An 18,392-nucleotide genomic window follows, 5' to 3' on the forward strand; every position below is an offset into this window, starting at 1 on the left:
TTCCTTTATATACACCCATGCTACCTAAAAGAAGTATCCAGCGTCAATCATTATACCATATTAGCTAGTCAGCCTTATTCAGGATCCTCTGAAGAAATGGCATGCAGAACAGGTTACTTCTGATTGGGAGAAGAATGAAGGAAACACATAATGCACGATAGACTAAACTTCATTCCCCTAATGGAGTACCATAACAGAGGGTCCTGGGATGCATTAGGAACTGGGGGATAGGATGCCAAATGGAAATCCAGAAAGAACACAAAGAAACAGAGCCACTAGAAAAATCCTCCCTCCACAATATTTTCAAAGGGAAACAAAATTAACAGCTGGTTAGATCTGAAAAGGTGAGAGCTTAAAGGTGAACAGAGTGGCAAGTAACTCACAGAATGTATCTAAGAAGGTCTTATGGATGAATCCACTTGAGTAGAGCTCTAAAGTACAAAAAGTAACAGGATGTAGGGGAGGACAGAGAAAAAATAGATTGTTATCTATCTGATTATTAGCATTTTTGTTGTAATCTAAGTAAGCTAGGTAAGTTTATATGTGCTCACGTGAAGAGAATTAGAGAACTGAGATTCCACATGAATCATTCAAACTAAAATACCACCTTTACCTGAAACATCTTAAATATCCTGATAATTGAGACAAAATTGTGTCAGCTTTGCCTTTTTAAAAGCTTTCATGCCATGCATAATTGACTCAGTTGCGTGTGTGTGTGTGTGTGTGTGTGTGTGTGTGTGTGTAATATGGATCCAAATAAAATAAATAACTGGGTGGCATAGAGTCTAGAAAATTTAGAAACTGCCCCAATGCTAGACATAGGACATGTGGCTACATTGCCTTGGTGATGATGAGTTGCAGAATCCAATGTCTAGAACAGTGTTTGTTTCCCTGGGTGATTCCAGCAGGCTTGGACTTGCTCAGTATCTTCTCACGAGCTCACCGCTCTGACACTGAGCTTCTCCATAAAGGGATGCAGGTAACTGGAAAAGCAACGGTGTGTCATAGGTACAGCTGGAACCTGGGTCAGGGAAGAAGAGGATGAAACTACAGCTGAGTCTGGTTTTCCAGGAGACAGGCAACAGAGGCTACTCTTTGTCTTTCTTAAACATCAAGGCCAAGCTTCATTAAGGGCTGAGTTGTTTAATATTCAAGTGTTCAGGCTGAAGTCTTTCTCTGGTAATTGTTTTATACTTCTACTTAAATTCCTATGCAGTTTCAAATAGAAAAGGTCTGACTTCCTCTCCCTGCTAAGGCTTCCCACCCCCCCCCCCCCCATATGCCTTCGTTAGTTCTTGTGTTTGTGGGTTGTACAGGAGTGTGAAACAGTGTTTCCATTTCAGTTGTGTTTTATCAGATTAGGTCATTATTTGATTTGGGGAAACTCTGGAAATGAAAAGTGATAAGAGATTACAAATGTGCAGGAATTGCAACATGTCGCTTATTTAAAGTAGTTTTAATTGGAGGAATTAGACATTATATTATCAAAGATCTGCTTTCTTACACATAGAGATGCACCTAAATACTTTAAGCAGATGTTTATAAAACATGATGCAAACAAAACTTTGAGCCAGAAGTTGCAAAGAAACTTACATGCTCTTTAAATTTTTTCAAAAGACTTCTCATTGATACTTAGTTTTAGCCAGATTTTCAGGGAAGAAAAAAGAATAAAAGGCAAGAAATGGACTTTAGCATCAAAGGCATGAATTGAGATACATAAAATCCGTGTATTAGAACATTTCAGACCTCAGAAACCGTCTTTCCTTAGCAGCGGTCATATGGCTACTGACTAGAAGTAAATTATGACTTCTTAATCTTTCAGTGTCACATTAAATGAGAATTAGTTACCCAGGAGCCAAGTGATAAAAGGGACTTTGTCTAGGCAAATGCTGTTAGGAAATTGTGCATGTAATTAACTTGCAAGCAAGCCTCTTTTTCTAAGCAACTGCTTTGTTTTCACAAATACTATATACATTCTTATTTGATGGGAAAATTTGGATAACTTGCTTTAGCTACCCATGTACTAAGGGGGTCTGGCCATTAACAAGTCACATGTCTTTGGAAGAAAAATTGGGAGGAAGGGAAAGAAAGATGTCTCTTCTGAAATTTCAGAATTTCAGAGCACTGTTCAGCCAGTGCTCTAAACGGAGTGTGGATCTGGTGACTGCTGAACTGTTTCTGATGTGGATATTTTAACTCTAAGTTAAGCTCTTAACTCAGGAGTTTTTGCTTTGGTATAGTAGTCAGTAGAGAGGGCTGGCCAAGGTAGTCAGGGTAGAAACGCATGGAAGAGACTCTTTGCCCCTTTCTCTTTGTCTCATGTCTACAGGACCTTCTTTCATTATTTCATAAGTTTTTTTTTTTTTAATTTTTTTTAACATTTATTTATTTATTTATTTTGAGACAGAGAGAGACAGAGCATGAACGGGGGAGGGTCAGAGACAGAGGGAGACACGGAATCCAAAACAGGCTCCAGGCTCTGAGCTGTTGGCACAGAGCCCAACGCGGGGCTGGAACTCACAGACCGTGAGATCATGACCTGAGCCGAAGTCGGACCCTCAACTGACTGAGCCACCCAGGCGCCCCTCATTATTCCATAAGTTAAGGCCAAGTATTAGATTTTAAATGATAGAGGTTTTTACTCTAAATTTGATCAGGGAAAATGGATCATTCTAAAACAAAAACCTGTATATCTCAACATGGATAAATCTTGATAACATAAATTCTGAGTGAGAAAAAAAAAGGCAGTTGAAAAGCATTCATATAATAAGATACCACTGTGTAAAATTTAAAATACTTTAGGGGCGCCTGGGTGGCTCAGTCGGTTGGGCGTCCGACTTCAGCTCAGGTCACCATCTCACGGTCCGTGAGTTCAAGCCCCGCGTCAGGCTCTGGGCTGATGGCTCAGAGCCTGGAGCCTGCTTCCGATTCTGTGTCTCCCTCTCTCTCTGCCCCTCCCCCGTTCATGCTCTGTCTCTCTATGTTTCAAAAATAAATAAATGTTCAAAAAAAATTTTTTTAAATACTTTATATTTTATGGCTGCATACATACATGGGAAAGATATTTACAGTCACAAGAAGGATAAATGAACACCAACTCCAGAAGAGCAGCAATCTGGGGGGAGGGAAAAAGAAGAGAGGAACAGGGTGGTCTGGGGTCAGCTGGGGCTCTTGTTGTAATCTGTTTTTCCTCAAAAAAGGAAAAAAATATATATCTGAAGCAAATACGGTAAAATGTTAGTACTTTTAAAATCCAGGTTTATGTTGGGGCACCTGGGTGACTCCATTGGTTCAACATCTGATACTCGATCTCAGCCCAGGTCTTGATCTCAGGGTTGTGAGTTTGGGCCCCTCATCGGGCCCCATGCTGGGCATGAAGCCTACTTAAAAATAAACAAACAAACAAACAAATAAAATCCAGGTTTATGCTATTTTCTGTTCTTTTGGAGTATTAGCAATTAAAAATTTATAAAATATATATTTAAAAAAGTCTCTGAGGTTGCTGAAATACTTGAGTTCATTTCAACAAGCTTTTGTTAGAATTTACTATGTAGTAGGCATTAGGGACACAATCATGAGGGTGACATGTTCCCTACCGTAAGGGACACAACGTCAAGAGGGGAAGAGAGATGTACAAATACAATCAAATGTGCTGATCACAATCATGTTATGTATAATGGTTTCTAGTAGAAGGATCAACTCTGTGATGACTTCACTAGAAAATGTTGAGGAGATCTAGACCTGATTCACAACAAAAGTCATCATGAATTGAATTAAAAAATAACTTACTTTCACATTTAATAGTTTAAAGAAATTGCTAACAAAGAAGCCCTCAAAAAGAAGTCCTCAAAATATGACTGGCCAATATCCCATTATAATTTATTTAAATAGATACTTATTGTATACCTAACAGATGGTCCCTTTCTTTTTTTTTTTTTTTTTTTTTTTTTTTTCAACGTTTATTTATTTTTGGGACAGAGAGAGACAGAGCATGAACGGGGGAGGGGCAGAGAGAGAGGGAGACACAGAATCGGAAACAGGCTCCAGGCTCCGAGCCATCAGCCCAGAGCCCGACGCGGGGCTCGAACTCACGGACCGCGAAATCGTGACCTGGCTGAAGTCGGACGCTTAACCGACTGCGCCACCCAGGCGCCCCCAGATGGTCCCTTTCAAGTGTGCCTTTATAATTCATTGTTTTATTTCTTTGGGGAAATGTTGTCTTCCCAGCTAGATAATCAAATCTTCACAAAGAGGGCTTTCCAGTTTTCATATTTTTATCACCCAGTCTCTGGACTTTTAGTACAGTCCTTTATAAACAATAACATTGGTTTGATTTTTACTGAACACAAATTATATGTTATAGAATTACAGTAAGGAGGGGACTTAACCCCCAAGTCAGAGTTCAGGGCTGAGGGCAGCAGGGAAGACGCCTGGGGTTTTAAAATCTATGCTGCCCCCAAATATGCAGATATAGTATATGAAGAACATAATGCCCCATATAAAAATGGTGCAAATGGCATCCATCACGTTAGGCAAAGGAAACACTACAGTTAATTACCAAGAAGGTTGGCAAGGCATTTTGGAATCTGAACAACGCAACACTGGCTCCCCTTCTTGAGAAAATATTAATGGAAAACACTAAAGTTTTTTTCCACCCAACTTTCTTCCAAAGAAAAACTACCACAAAACTTAGCATTCCACTGTTGGGGTGGATATGAAAATGAAAAAAAAGACACTTTATTCTGTTCACAGCTGTACTTGATGGCCAATAGATTTTTATCAACAATTGTTTAAAACTAGAACAGTAAATATTCAACATCTTGGTTTTAATTAAACTGAGCATCATGTGACACATTATTATGTGTGTGTGTGTGTATGTTAAGATGCTGGCATAACGTGAGAGGAGTAAGAGAAATCCCTAGTAAATGAGCAAAGGGGGAACAGGTACAATATCTGAGTCACAGTAGAAGTAAACACACATTACACCTTTAGGCTCAATAGCAAACTTCTTCCTGGGGCCCTGTTGTGCTTATAGGTTATTTGCATACACTGGTCCCCTTAGCAACCAACAGCTTGGGGATATAAAAGTTTTACTTTAACCAAAAACCTGTTTGTGGAAAAGAAGAGTTTTATCTGTGTCCAGAAAACAACATTGATAATAATGAAAGGGGAAAAAAGTCAGGCAAACCCAGAAAAGTTTAAAGTAATCATGGTTGCTAAGGAGATACAAAGTAGTCAACACAATTAAAGGGACAGTTTCAGATAGCAAGAGTCCAAAATGTTCAGACCAGGGCCAAAGGGAGATCTGAGTATGTGCATGGTAAAGAAAGTGGCACCACTATATCTATAATGGTGACAATAGACCTTTAGATCTATTTCTGGGCTCCCAGAGTAGCCTCTTGAACCCACCTATGGTCTCCCTTTCTCTCTAACTGGATGCCACTTCCCTGTCCTTTGTTCTCTGCATCCTAGTAAGGGCTTCACTCCTATCAGGTAGATGGGAAAAGCTCCCTGCCCCAGGAAGGAGCTAGCTGAGTTGCAGGGTCCTTTTCTTTCTGGAACAGAAGGGCTAGAATCTGACTCTGTCTTTTGCAGCCTGGATTACCTGATTCCTTCCTGAATCCCACTTGCCCAGTTGGTTCCTAAAAGCCAGCCTCCAGGGGTGCCTGGGTGGCTCAGTCAGTGAACCATCTGACTTTGGCTCAGGTCATGATCTCACAGTTTGTGAGTTTGAGCTCTGCGTCTCGGGCTCTGTGCTGACAGCTCAAAGCCTGGAGCCTGCTTTGGATTCTGTGTCTCCCTCTCTCTCTGCCCCTCCCCCGTGCTCTCTCTCTCTCTCAATAATAAATAAACGTTAAAAAATTTTTTAAAGCCAGCCTCCAGGTGTTTGCTGGGCTGAGCCCCAGAAAATAATTGACCTCTTCCTTTGTTTCACTTCTTATTTCAAGTCCATATTCTTTACTCTCTCCATGGTTCAGTGCCATCAGTGGAAACAACAGTATTAATAGTGACTAATGTTTATTGACTTCTTACTATATTCCAGGCACTGTTCTGAACACATTTCAAGGATTAGCTCATTAAGATCTCATTAGAAAGAAGAAGTTGATACCTTTTCATCCCCATTTCACAGATAAAACAAAAAACAAACAAACAAACAAAACAAGGCACAGCTCATACATGGCTGGGCCTGAACTTGAATCTAGGCAGCTCCTTAATCTTGGCCACTGGGCTATGCTGATTTGCATATGAATCTGTGCCATAATAGAATTACAGGAGATAATGAAAGACATGGAAGAAATATAGTGACTTTCAATGTACCTAAGATACCTTGATGTGAATTAAATGCTTTTTGATCATAAATGTCACAGTTACCATGAAATCCTTGTTTGAAGGTCGTAAAACCTGGGGATTTTGTGTGTTGGGATAGGGGTGGTCTTCTGGTCACACCAATTCAACAAAAATCTTGATTGTCCACTAATATATCAAAAAGAATTCAGGTAAGATGCCTGCCCTCAGAGAGCTTTTAGTCAATTAGGGGAAGCCAGACATGAAGACAAACACACAAGTGTAAAATTTTCTATAAGTGTATATATCAGGACACATGGGCAATTGTGATCAAATTTATCACAGGTAAACAACAGAGAGAGATTTCTCCACAGAGAATAGTCAGATATAGGATCAGGCAACTGTCCTGTTCAAATTAAATTAATTACCTGATTACATTTTTTATCTTCTAATGTCTGAAGAAGCAGAGATTTCAGAAGAACTTGGGGCCAAGCTTAACTTTCCTCATTATATCTTGTTCTCATTCAAAGTATAGTTACAGGGATCGTGAGGTGTGGAAGTTTCTATGATGGTTCCAAATGTTTTGAATGGCTGCTTTGGCAGGTCACAAATATATTTACATAACTGGCTGCGTTGTAGTCCTAGTGGGATGCTGACATGTCTTGTGACTCTCAGGTCTGAGAGAAGCTTGTAGAGATTGTGACAACCCTGAATTAACATTTGCCCTCACTTATTACCTAATCATGGGCATTAATTATGTCATGGAAGGGTTTGTGGTGAAGATAGATAAGGTCTGTATTTTGAGTGGCTGCTTTGGGAAGGTCAAAAGTGCTGTCTGTAATATCTAGCCTTCAAGCACTTCAGATGTGATTTCCAAGCTGAAAGCTGGGCCAACCTAAGAACATTCTATGGGGACTAACCTGCATCTTCTGGGCCCCAGCAACTCTTCCTGTTGCAGGGCTAGAGCCAGATCCCCATCTGAAGCATCTAGCAGCACAACAGAAGGAAGCAGGCATTAAGCTGAAGCCTGGGAGAAAAGTATAATTAAGCCAATTCCATCAGAAGCAGGTAGCACTGTCTTAGAGAAGAAATGACAGCACTCAAGATTCACTCTTTCAAAGAAGGAAGATGAACTGGAAAACCCACAGGAAGCATAAGTTACTTCATCAGCTTAGCAGTGCACTGCATGTTGGGGCACAGAATTCGGGGTGGATGAGGGGTGGCTTTGTCTATAGCATAGCCCAGTACTTGGAGCTCCAGGAAAGGGGAAATTATGCAATAGAAGAGAGTTCCCATATGAGATCTAGCAGGGAAGGTACTGGTGAAAGAGGGCAGTGAGGCTAGGAATAGGGTAAGAGGAGTGACACCAACTGATTCAAATGTGGGGTTGGATCTGGTCCTTGTTTAAAATCGTGAAAGTTTGATCATCATGGATTTTTTATATTATTATCATTTTTTAAAATGTATTAAAATAGTATTTATCTTGATTGTTGTTTTTGACACTCCTTTAAAGTTTGTGCCCAGGGGGAGTTCCACACTTGCCTCACCCTGCCAGCCTTGTATGACTGCAATTGAAATAAGATGTTTCAACACTTACTGTAGCCTGGAAAATAAAATCATCGCATTTTATTATAGATGTGACCTCCCAGGGCATCTGATGCTACCTTAACCCAGAGTCTAAATCAGAGGGCCTAAGGACCGTGTGCAGCCTACAGATGTGTTTTATTGTTAATTTCACACTGTTGATTTTGAAAATTGATCTAGTTGCCTCCATTTTGAAATTGAAAGATGTCTTCTAAAACAATGCAGATATCTGACTTTTCTTGAAAAATTAGAACACCTAATACACTGGATCCATGTTCTTTCATGGCAGTAATCAACTAGAGCCAACTAGAGTCTCTCCTCCATTTCATTGGACCCAGTTGGTATGTATATTTACTGCCTGGTGTTGTAGGCATTGAGATTCTGAGCCCTGATTAATTGCAAAATTCTCTCAATAATACCTCTTAAAATGAGCTTTCATTCATTTAATAAATGTTGATTTTTGTGCCTACTATGTGTGAGATATTGTGCTGAGGAACAAGATGACAAGGTACTTTCCCTCTTGGAACTTGTTTTGGTCTTACAGGCGATGTTATGGGTTGAATTGTATTCTCCCAAAAAGACATATTAAACTCCTAACCCCCATCCCTCAGAGTGTGATTTTATTGGGAAATAGGGTCTTTCAAGAGGTAATCAAGTTAAAATGAGGTCAGTAGGGTGGGCCCTAATCCAATGACAGGTGTCCTTTAAGAAGGGGGAAACTGGGACACAGAGATAGATACAGAGGGAAAGCAATGTGAAGACACACAAGAAGATGCCCATAAGACTGGAGTAATGAATATATATATAAGCCAAGCAACACCAAGGATTGTTAGCAAGTTCCAGAAGCTAGAAGCAGCAAGGAAGGATGCTCCCCTCAAGCTGTCAGAGAGAACATGGCCTGCTGACACCTTGATTTCTGACTTCTAGCCTCTGAGCTGTGACCAAGATTTCTGACGTTTTTAGCCACCCAAGTTTTTGGTACGTAGCTATGGCAACCCTAGGACAATAATATAGACAGTTACTAAATAATGACTTAAACGAGTAGCTTCATAACAGTCGTGACCAGGAAAATGATGAGAATGTATATGTGGGGGTGGGCTGATCTTGTTGGGAGCTTATGAGGCCTTTTCTGAGGAAGGCGTGTTTTAGCTGAGGTCTGAAGGACAAGTGGAAGTTATTTTCTAGTAGTGAGTTATTTACTAGAGTGAGCACAGTCTAGGCTGCAAGATCTGATGTGCTTGAAGTCTTAAAGGAAAGGAGGAGGGTGGAATAGTCCAGAAACTGGAAATCTGCTTGGTGGCTGACCCACAGAGAGGAAATTGCGTGTCTGGTGGTGGGCCCTATATAGAAATGGGCATTGGCTTACTGGCTATGTTACTTTGGGGAAATTATTTTAGTTTCTCTGAAGGTAATAATAGTAGTTACCTCGTACGGTTATTATGAGGATTAAATGAGATAATAGATGAAAGGGTTTTAAAAGAATGGCTGGCACGTGTGCCTTGATAGATGTTACCTATTGTTATGATTCCTGTTGTTCTTGTTACCGTTGTTATTGACAGGACACAGGGGCACAGGTGTTGAGGACCCGGAGATGCCCTTCACATTTTGGTCTCTGTCCTGAAAGCAATGGGAAGCTAGTGTATGCTTTTCATCAGGGCTTCAACTTAAGCAGATTTTATTTTTAAAGGCTCTATCTGGCTGCAGTGTGCAGAGAATGGGTCACAAATGTGGAGATGAGGCCATGAGTGAAAGGTCCCGGGGATAGGTGGTGTGGCAAGCCTGCCTTGATCTGTTTGTGGAATTTGGAGAGATCAACACAAATACCTTAACAATTTTTTTCAACTCTACCAAAAGCCACATTCTAGTTTGTTTTATAGCTTTCTTATACAATAAACACACCCTCGGTGATACAATTCTGCCATCAACTTAGTAGATGGCCATCAGCAAGCCTTGTATGTGCTCATTGAATCAGACATAGAAAGGTATAAAGGAAGGCTAGATTCTTGAAATCTGCATACGGTGAAATTAAGATCTTTGGTCATTGAACACATTAAAAAGTACCTTTAGGAGATTCCAATTACATTCTCTATTTGCTTTTTTTATTACCTTTATGTCTTTGACTTCATTTTAGAAGAGAGATCGAATTGATTTGTTCTTCACACACAAAAAAATGGATTTGTTCTTCATTGCCGTCAGAATTTGTAGTCTCAGGCGAAGGCAAAATGCTGGACTGGCAAATATTCACAACAAATAGAAGTTTTAAATAAAGTACTGGATGTGCTGACAATTCATTAGGTAATGAAAGCCATCAAGAAAAATTGAAAATGCTCTAGTTCTCTCTGTATTTATGGCTGATTTTAATAAAAAGCATCACATTTGATGTAATTAGTTTGCCCAATACTGGCAGACTTAAAAAACTTACCTAATGAATTCATTGTTGGTGGAAGATTTACCTGTGATGCCAGAGGTGAAGAGTGCTAAAATCTAGATACATACCAGCTAAATGTTCATTTCCTACTGATAGTTTACGATACTCGGTTTGGGAAGGGGAAAGAAATCTGGAGCAGAATTTCCTCTTTGTAAGCTGAATATATTCTATTGTAACAGAGGACCATTTCACAAGGATTTCTTTACTTCACAATGCCTTTATTCAGTACCTTATTCCTAGTTGAGCAAAATTATATGTAGATATTAGCTTATTTTTAATAATTAGTGCTGGTGGCTACATGATTAAAGGATCGACGTTTATATACAAAAGAGGAGTGTCTCAACTCACATGAATTTTCAAAACGAAAAAGAAATCCTATGGAACTAAGAATTGCCATTATAAAAGAGACTCTTGTTTGCATGAGAAAATCTTACCTTTCTCCATATGTTTGTGCACATGTATTTATTTTAAAGTAAGCACATATACAAATCCATTAAAAATATTGCTGAGTGGGGCGCCTGGGTGGCGCAGTCGGTTAAGCGTCCGACTTCAGCCAGGTCACGATCTCGCGGTCCGGGAGTTCGAGCCCCGCGTCGGGCTCTGGGCTGATGGCTCGGAGCCTGGAGCCTGGTTCCGATTCTGTGTCTCCCTCTCTCTCTGCCCCTCCCCCGTTCATGCTCTGTCTCTCTCTGTCCCAAAAATAAATAAACATTGAAAAAAAAAATTTTTTAAAAAAAAAATATTGCTGAGTGTTACATATTTGAGAGTGACTTTTCTTTTCACCAAGTGAGTGTCCTGATTTTGATGAATTTTGCCAAGTTATAGGGAAAAGCGATATTTTTCGTTTCACTTTTCAGAGTGAAGCACTTTAATCTGAAACTCTCCCAGCAGCTCAGTGATGTTTTGCTGAATAGACGTGGACACGGTTTTACTGGTGTCATTCTTTCCTTATTTTAGCTCCACGATTACAAAGATTTGGCGCGTCTTCTTCGCTACTCTATATCCCCGAATGCTAGAAAAATGCCTTCCTGTTACACAGATGGTACTAAATAGATAAATGAACAATTGAATGAGCGAACAAGTACATTTCTTGTACCACAAATGGCACCAAACGTGTAGGTGCCACTGCACATGGAAAGAACTTTTGAACCGCACCCCTTTGAGAATGAAACTGAACGGTGATGTGTGCCTGCCATGATTTGTCAGCCAAACCATGGCTTGTCTCTAGCCCAATTTCTTACCACTGCAGAAACGGCCTCTGTGACTGGGAGCTATCAGAGCAGAGTGAACCCTGATCCTGCTTTTCATCCAGGACTCTCAAAGTGTGCTTCATGGAGTAGCAGCTTCAGCATCACGTGGCAACTTGATATTCGCGTCAATATCTGTGTCTGATAAGCGCTCTGAGACATTCTGATGGAGGCTCAGGTTTGAGACCCACTGCTCTAGACAACCTTTTGCCATCCTTTCGATGACGTCCAACTTTCCTTCTAATTAACATATTCTAATTTTAGGGTTATGAATACTTCAGATGAATGTGCTTTTGCCTTGGAGGAATTGCCTTCTTAAAGTAATTTGCATATTTCAGGCCTGACTGACACTTTATAAGCTTACTTGGGATTTCACTCTTCGAAGATGGATTATTATCTGTTGCTGCATAGGAAGTGACCCCAAAACTTCGCCGCTGAAAACAAGGAACATTCACGTTCTCACAGCTTTGGGGGCTCAAGAATCTCAGAGGAACTTTCTCGAGGGGTTCAGGCTCAGGGTCTGTCGAGAGGCGGTACTCAGGTGCTGTCTAGGAGTACAGTCATCTCATGGCTTGACTGGGGAAACTTCTGTTTCCGAGCTCCCCGTACATGGCAGTTGGAAGACCTCAGGAGTTCCACTTCCAGGCTCACATGGGTCTCTCCTTGGGACTGGCTTATCACATGGCAGCTGGCTTCCACCAGAGAGAGAGATCCCAAGAGAGAGTAAGAGAGAGCGCGTGGTCTTTTCATAACCTAACCTTTAAAGGAACATCCCATCCCTTGCACTCTATTCTATTCATTAGCAGCCCACAGTCAAGGGGAAGGTGAAGCACAGGGCATGAAGAGCAGGTGGCAGGAATCATTGAGAGTCAACTTAGAGACTTCCATATAGGCTAATTATTTCTCACTTTCTCCAGTTCCTTGCATTGCAGTGTTTCAATTCAGACTCTCGATTTTTAGTGTCAGAAATCTCAACCCAAACTGGCTTATATAAAAAGAAAATGTGTGTGGCTTATGGTGCGGTTTGGTATAGAGGATCCATCAAATGTTGTCACCTGCTCCTGGTCATCTTGGTTTTGTTTGCTCTGTATTGGCTCCATTCCCTGGTGCCTTCTCCTCTCTTATTGGAATAATAACCTCCAAGGTTTTGGGTTCAAGATCAGCCATAGAGCATGAGAGTCTCTTCTCTCAGAAACCATGGCAAAAGTCTCGTTGGCTGAGTGGGTCACAGGCCCATGCCTGAGTCAGTTAAGAGGTGGAGGAATCATGACTATGTTGGACACACACTGTGCCCACAATCAGGATGAGTCCAACAGGAAACACAGCAGCTGTGAGAGGGGGAGGTAAGTGCCCTCGGAGGGACCACATCAGGCGGGCCTTTCGCTGAAGTACGGCCTATACAGTTGTCTCCTCCGAGTTTGTAGTGAACTAGAACCTCTTGGGAAATGTCCACCTTCTTCCTCACCATCCACTCCCCTCTCCAGTGGATCCCAGAGCCCTCTTGATCTAGTGCCACGTCTCATCTCCTCCCCTCCCTCCTACCCCATGAATCTCTCACCTGGGCTAAAGCAACAACATCTAAATTCGCTGCCTACCTGCTTACATTTTTGTTCGCCTTCTGTCTGTTCTCCATGTAGCAACCACAGTGATTTTTTTTTTTTTAATGCCATTTGATGAGGTTAGTGCTCTGCTGAAAATTTGTCAAAGTCCTGTTAATTAAAATCCAAGTGCCATGTGGCCTGGTCTCTGCCTGCCTCTCCAGCTTACTCACTGTCTACCACCAATCCTCTCTCTTTGAGCTCCCCCAATTCTAATTGCCACGCTTCTGCCTTTCCATAGTTTTTCTACATGTTCCTCCTTCTTCTGAGGCAGTTCTCCGCTTACATTTGCCTCTCCCTCTCTCCCCCTGCTCTCCCCCCTCCCCCACTTTCAGGCCCCAACTGTAATGTCACTTCTTTAGACAGGCCTTCCCTGATCCTCCAACCTCAGACACTCTCATTGTTCTCTCTACCTTCTGTTTATTGCATTGACCAGAACTTTAACTTTATGTTTGTTTAACACCTGCCCTCTCTAGACCCGAAGCTCACAGAAGGCAGCAACCTTGCTATATCCACAGAGCTCCTGTTTGGCACCCTGTAGGCATTCAGTCAATATCTGATGGATATGATTCATTCTTTCTCATCTCAAACGTACGCAGTGAGGTTATCCAGAAGATTCAATAAATGGCAAGAGTTAGGATAGAGTTGGAATTTGCTGGTGGCCTGGCTTGGCCAGGAACCCCTTGGTTCATAGGGTTCCGTCAAGCACACAGGAGAGACTAAAGTTCTTCTGAGAACTTACAATGATAAAGCGCTATATATGGTCTCACTTTAATTCTTACAGCAATCCATTATGAGTTCAGTGTATTGTCTCTCTTTCATAGATGAGGGAACTGATGTTCAGAGGGATCAGGGGACTCTCTCAAACTCACATGACTCGCAAATGGAAGAGTTAGGATGCCCACAGAGGTCACTTAGACTCCAAAATTACAGGTCTGTTTGGAATTATGGGAGAGACAGTGGTATGCCGTGTGTGTGTGTGTGTGTGTGTGTGTGTGTGTGTGTGTGACCATGAGTAGGCCAAGGTCAAAAAGCAAAATAGACATAAAAGTGAAATCCTGTAGATTTCACACTGTTAGCTGGAGCAGATCAACAGTTCTGAAAGCACCACAATGAAGGGAGTGTAGAATTTTGGGGAGCTCAACCTTTTCATTACATATTTCAGGTTTTCCTGTCCATTGAAGCAAAATTAAGGGGTTTTATATAGTCCTGCAGCATGAAGGAAATGAAGTCCACCTAGCCTATCACACTTTTGGTGGGATTTGTATGTAGTAAGAAATGCAGGCCTAAAATTAGGATAAGCCACCCCGTTTCCCTGTTTCTCCAGCTTCGATGATACAAACTACTCTTCTTCCTTTTTCCCCCCTCACTTCAAACACAGTGAGTGTGTGTTTGGCACAAGAAGGTTCTTCAAGTGGTAGGAGTATTTGGCTGAGGGGGCCGTGAGGGGCTGAAGTGGAAAGCAGAACTCAAGTCAGTGTGGAGACTGGTGATTTGTGAGGCTGAGGCTGGCTTCTTGCAGTGATTTCTGCTAATGTTACAGTTTGGGGTTTTTTCTTTTGGTCTTACTTTAACGTATCTGTAAAGTAAATTTGTACCCCCCCCCCATATATATGTGCCTAATGAGAGAATAATGTGAGGGGGTAATGGAAGGCAACTGCTACAGATGCACCGATAGAGAAAAGGAGAGGAAAGGACAATTCAGTATTTGGGATTGGGGGTGAGTCCTCCATTCAATGCATCCTGGAAAGAGGCTCACCATGCAGGAGTATGTAAACTCTGAGTTAATCAATCTCCCACTGTGTGAGCATTAGTCAGTTTGACCGAGGACCGGTGCCTGACAAGGGGTGGTTAAATTGGCAAAAGACCCAGATGGAACAAAAAAGAATCCCCAAGTTGTTAAGCAAAAGGGGAAAATTTAAACAAACAAGCAAGCATCACAGTGTTTGGGATCACGTAATCTGGAGAACAAAAAGCCTGGAATAGGGCAGAAAGGATTCTGGAAGTGAATTCATCTCATGTCCTATCTGTGTTGGCCACCCTGGCTCCAAATGCCTGAGGAGAATGACGTCCCACAGTCACACTTTCATTCAGATGTTCATCAAACACCTGTTTAGCACCAGTCACTGGTTATCGTGGATACTACGGGGGACAGAGAGATACGGTTTATGCCCTCACTGAGCTTCTAGTATAGTCTGAAGTAGCACAACACAATGTGACAAGTACAAACATAGAAGCCCAAGTTGCACGGGAAGCAAAGAGTAAGACACCTGACTAGCTAGGATTCAGGAGACACTTCCAGAGAACTGGGAGATGGGAAGGATAATGTCTCAAGATTTGTTTTACGTGTCCACTTGGCTAGGCAACAGCAGCCAGTTATTTGGTCAAACACTTAATCTAGGTGTTGCTGTGAAGGTATTTTGTAGATGTTGCACTCCACAATCAGTTAACTCTTAGGAAAGATTACCCTTGATGATGTGGGGTAGGCCTCATACGATCAGCTGAAGGTCCTAGGAGCAAAAACTGAGGTTTCCCAGAAAAGAAGAAATTCAAGACTGGAGCATCAACTAGTGCCTGAGTTTCCAACCTGCCAGAACTGCCCTGGGGATTTCACACCCCCATGAGGGTGTGAGCCAGTTCCTTACAATAAATCTTTTACACACACACCCTCACGCCCTATTGGTTCTGTTTCTCTGGAGAACCCTACTAATACAATGTCTTAGTCCTATAAAGTTGGGGAGAGGACTGGGGGAAGACACGTGAAGGAAGATGACTGTACTCAGAAAGGTCTGGAATGAAAAAGAGAAGCCAGATCAGGAAGCAAATTATATGTAACCTAGAGAGTTTGAAAAGGTTTTAAGTGAGAGGATCAGATTCACATTTCAGAAAGGACATCCGATTACATTGAGAGCAGAAGTGGAGAAAAACATGTTTCAGTTCCAGCAGGAAGGAATTCCTAATAAGGAAGACATCTTTAACAGGAGAACGAGGTGCTGAATCTATTCTGGAATTTAAAGAATAACCTGGCATTTTTAAGCATTGATGGCCACGGGTTTGCAAAAGATTTACAACGTTCTTCTTACCATCAGGAGTGTTTCTGCTCTGCCTGACCTCCTTAGGTCTGCAGCTTTGACTAGTTTCTCACGTATACAGCTTTCACTAGGAAATACTCCCTGCAGCTGGTGAAATGGTCCACTGTGGCCAGGCAGCCCTTCTGGAAGATAAACTCTCACACACAGCGGTGGAGGGGATGGGGGGTCAGCGGGGAATTCCCGCAGAGAAAGTGAGAAGGAAGAGTTTACACTCGGACTGAAGTTCCGCTACATCACGAGTGTGGTGGGGGGACTAGCCAATTTCAGCTGCAGCCTGTACTCCGCGCGCTTTCTCCCCCTCCTCTGCGGGTTCGGTTCCCTCACCCCTGCAGCCATGCGTTCCGCCGCCCCCGCGCAGCAGTCTAGGAGTCTGGGCGGGGTCTGGTACCCACCCGGCTGGGATCTAGATGCCGAGGTGTCAGGGAGCGCGGGGGTTCACACTGACGTCCCGGGTCTCCCTCTCCGCGCTCTACCGAGAACGTCTGCAACCTCTCTCCCCAGCAAAGGGGTCTTGCCCTGAGAGCCTACCCATTTTTCTTCCATTCCCTCTGCATCCCTAGGTGTCTTCTTCACCTTAGCTCCCGGTGCGTTCCCCATCCTTTCTGGTTTGGAACCTTCTGTTGATCAGAGCTCGCCGCCCAGGTCCTGCCCCCATGGAGGTGGGGTGGGGGTTGCTGGTGACTCGACAACACTTCCCCAGGCGTAGGCTGAAAGGAGCCAGCAGCCCATTACCGACCCCACTCCAGGGGTCTCAGGGCGCCAATGGGGGCACTTCTCTGCACAACCCGGGGGGGGCGGGGCGGTGAGCAAGGGGAGCGGAGGATGTCCACGTGCAGGGGTCCTGGGACCCGCGCCCCAGAGCTCAATCCCACACCCCTCACCCCCCTCTGGAAGAAGATGGAGAGTGAGAATGGGGATGTGGGGAGGGGGCAGTATAGTGGAAGGGGCTGCGAGAAGAGGCAGCAGGTGAGCCGAGCCCCAGGGCACTGCCCCTAGGCGAGGAGGCAGGGGCGACGGCGGCGAGGGTTGGGCTAGGAGGGGGTGCGGAGAGGCGAGCCCAGGCGGGGGAGATGGGGGGGGAGCGGGGAGGAGGCGAGGGGGAGGGAGTTCCAAGGAGCGGGCGAGGGACGAGAGCCGCGAGCCTGGAAGGGAGAGCGGCGGAGGGCGGCCGAGCCGCGGGCGGGAGGGCGCCCGGCGCGCCGAGCCCGTGCCACACCCCCCGCCCCCCGGGGCCCGAAGGCTTTGCCGGGGGAGACACACAAAGACATGCGAAGAGGGGCAGAGCGAGGCTCGCGCACAAAGACGCCGGGGCGCACGGCCGCACGGGCTGCTCCGACCGCCCCCGCGCCGCGCCTCGCCGGGGACCGGCCAGCGCGGAAGCCCGGGCGGAGCGCGCGGCGGCGGCGGCGGCGGCTGCCGGCCGGCGCGGGACCCGGGTCGCCCGCGCTCTCCGGGTGACCCGGGCCCGGCCGCAGGCGCGTGCGGGGGCGGCGGCGCCCGCGCCCAACTTGGCCTCGGCCTCGCCCTCTGCCCAGCCCGCCGGTGTCCCCTCCTTCCCGCGATTTCGTTTCTTCTCACGCTCCCCCCCACCCCCTCCCGCGTCCAGCCCCGCTCTCCCCACCTTGTAAAACAAAGCCGGGGAAAATGCCTGCCCGTGCAGCTCGGAGCGCGCAGCCCGACTCTGAATAAGAAGTGAGTACAATGGCGTGTTTGTAAAAGCTTCAAGTCCGTCTTTTTCAAAAAACATTTTGAATGCTGCATGCCTCATGCTTCCCAGCGCCTCGCGGGAGAGACCCGGCTATAGAGCAGGAGGTGAGACCCCCGGGTAACCCTACCACCACCCCCACCACCACCACCCCCCGCCCGGCGCTTTCCCTCCCCAGCCGGGACTGGTGGGAGGACTGCAAATGCCCCGCTGGCAGCAAGCGGACGTTCTCCACCTTCGTTTCCCGTCCAAGGTGTTGGGTCGTAATCTCGGCTTGGAGGCAGATCGATCCCCGGCTCCTCCGCTGGCTGCCTCTCCCCCACCCCCTCTCCCGCTGGTGCCTGGGGCTTTGGCATCTATCTGCCTAGGCTATGGGTTTGGGACACCTTAAGGGAGTTTCCGAAGGAGGAGGAGGGTCAGCCCTTGGGAGCAGCCGACCGGCAGGACGCATGG

The 18,392-nt window shown here is 44.5% G+C and overlaps 1 protein-coding gene across 3 annotated transcripts in view; it reads left to right on the top strand.

The window, feature by feature from the left end:
* KCNK2 (potassium two pore domain channel subfamily K member 2) overlaps window positions 1-18,392 on the top strand; it is a 194,956-nt gene that overhangs the window by 53,987 nt on the left and 122,577 nt on the right. Inside the window, exon 1 of one of the 3 annotated variants that reach the window (XM_045452541.1) lies at window positions 17,346-18,046. The exons of 1 other annotated variant lie outside the window; for it this stretch is intronic. In XM_045452541.1, coding sequence (XP_045308497.1) covers window positions 18,001-18,046 — 46 coding nt within the window. In that variant the 5' untranslated portion in view covers window positions 17,346-18,000. Of the gene's footprint in view, window positions 1-17,345; window positions 18,047-18,392 lie in introns of those variants that run through there. One more of the 3 variants, XM_045452543.1, reaches the window with a different exon arrangement.

Source organism: Leopardus geoffroyi, chromosome C3, assembly GCF_018350155.1.
Source record: "Leopardus geoffroyi isolate Oge1 chromosome C3, O.geoffroyi_Oge1_pat1.0, whole genome shotgun sequence".
Classification (NCBI taxonomy): domain Eukaryota; kingdom Metazoa; phylum Chordata; class Mammalia; order Carnivora; family Felidae; genus Leopardus; species Leopardus geoffroyi.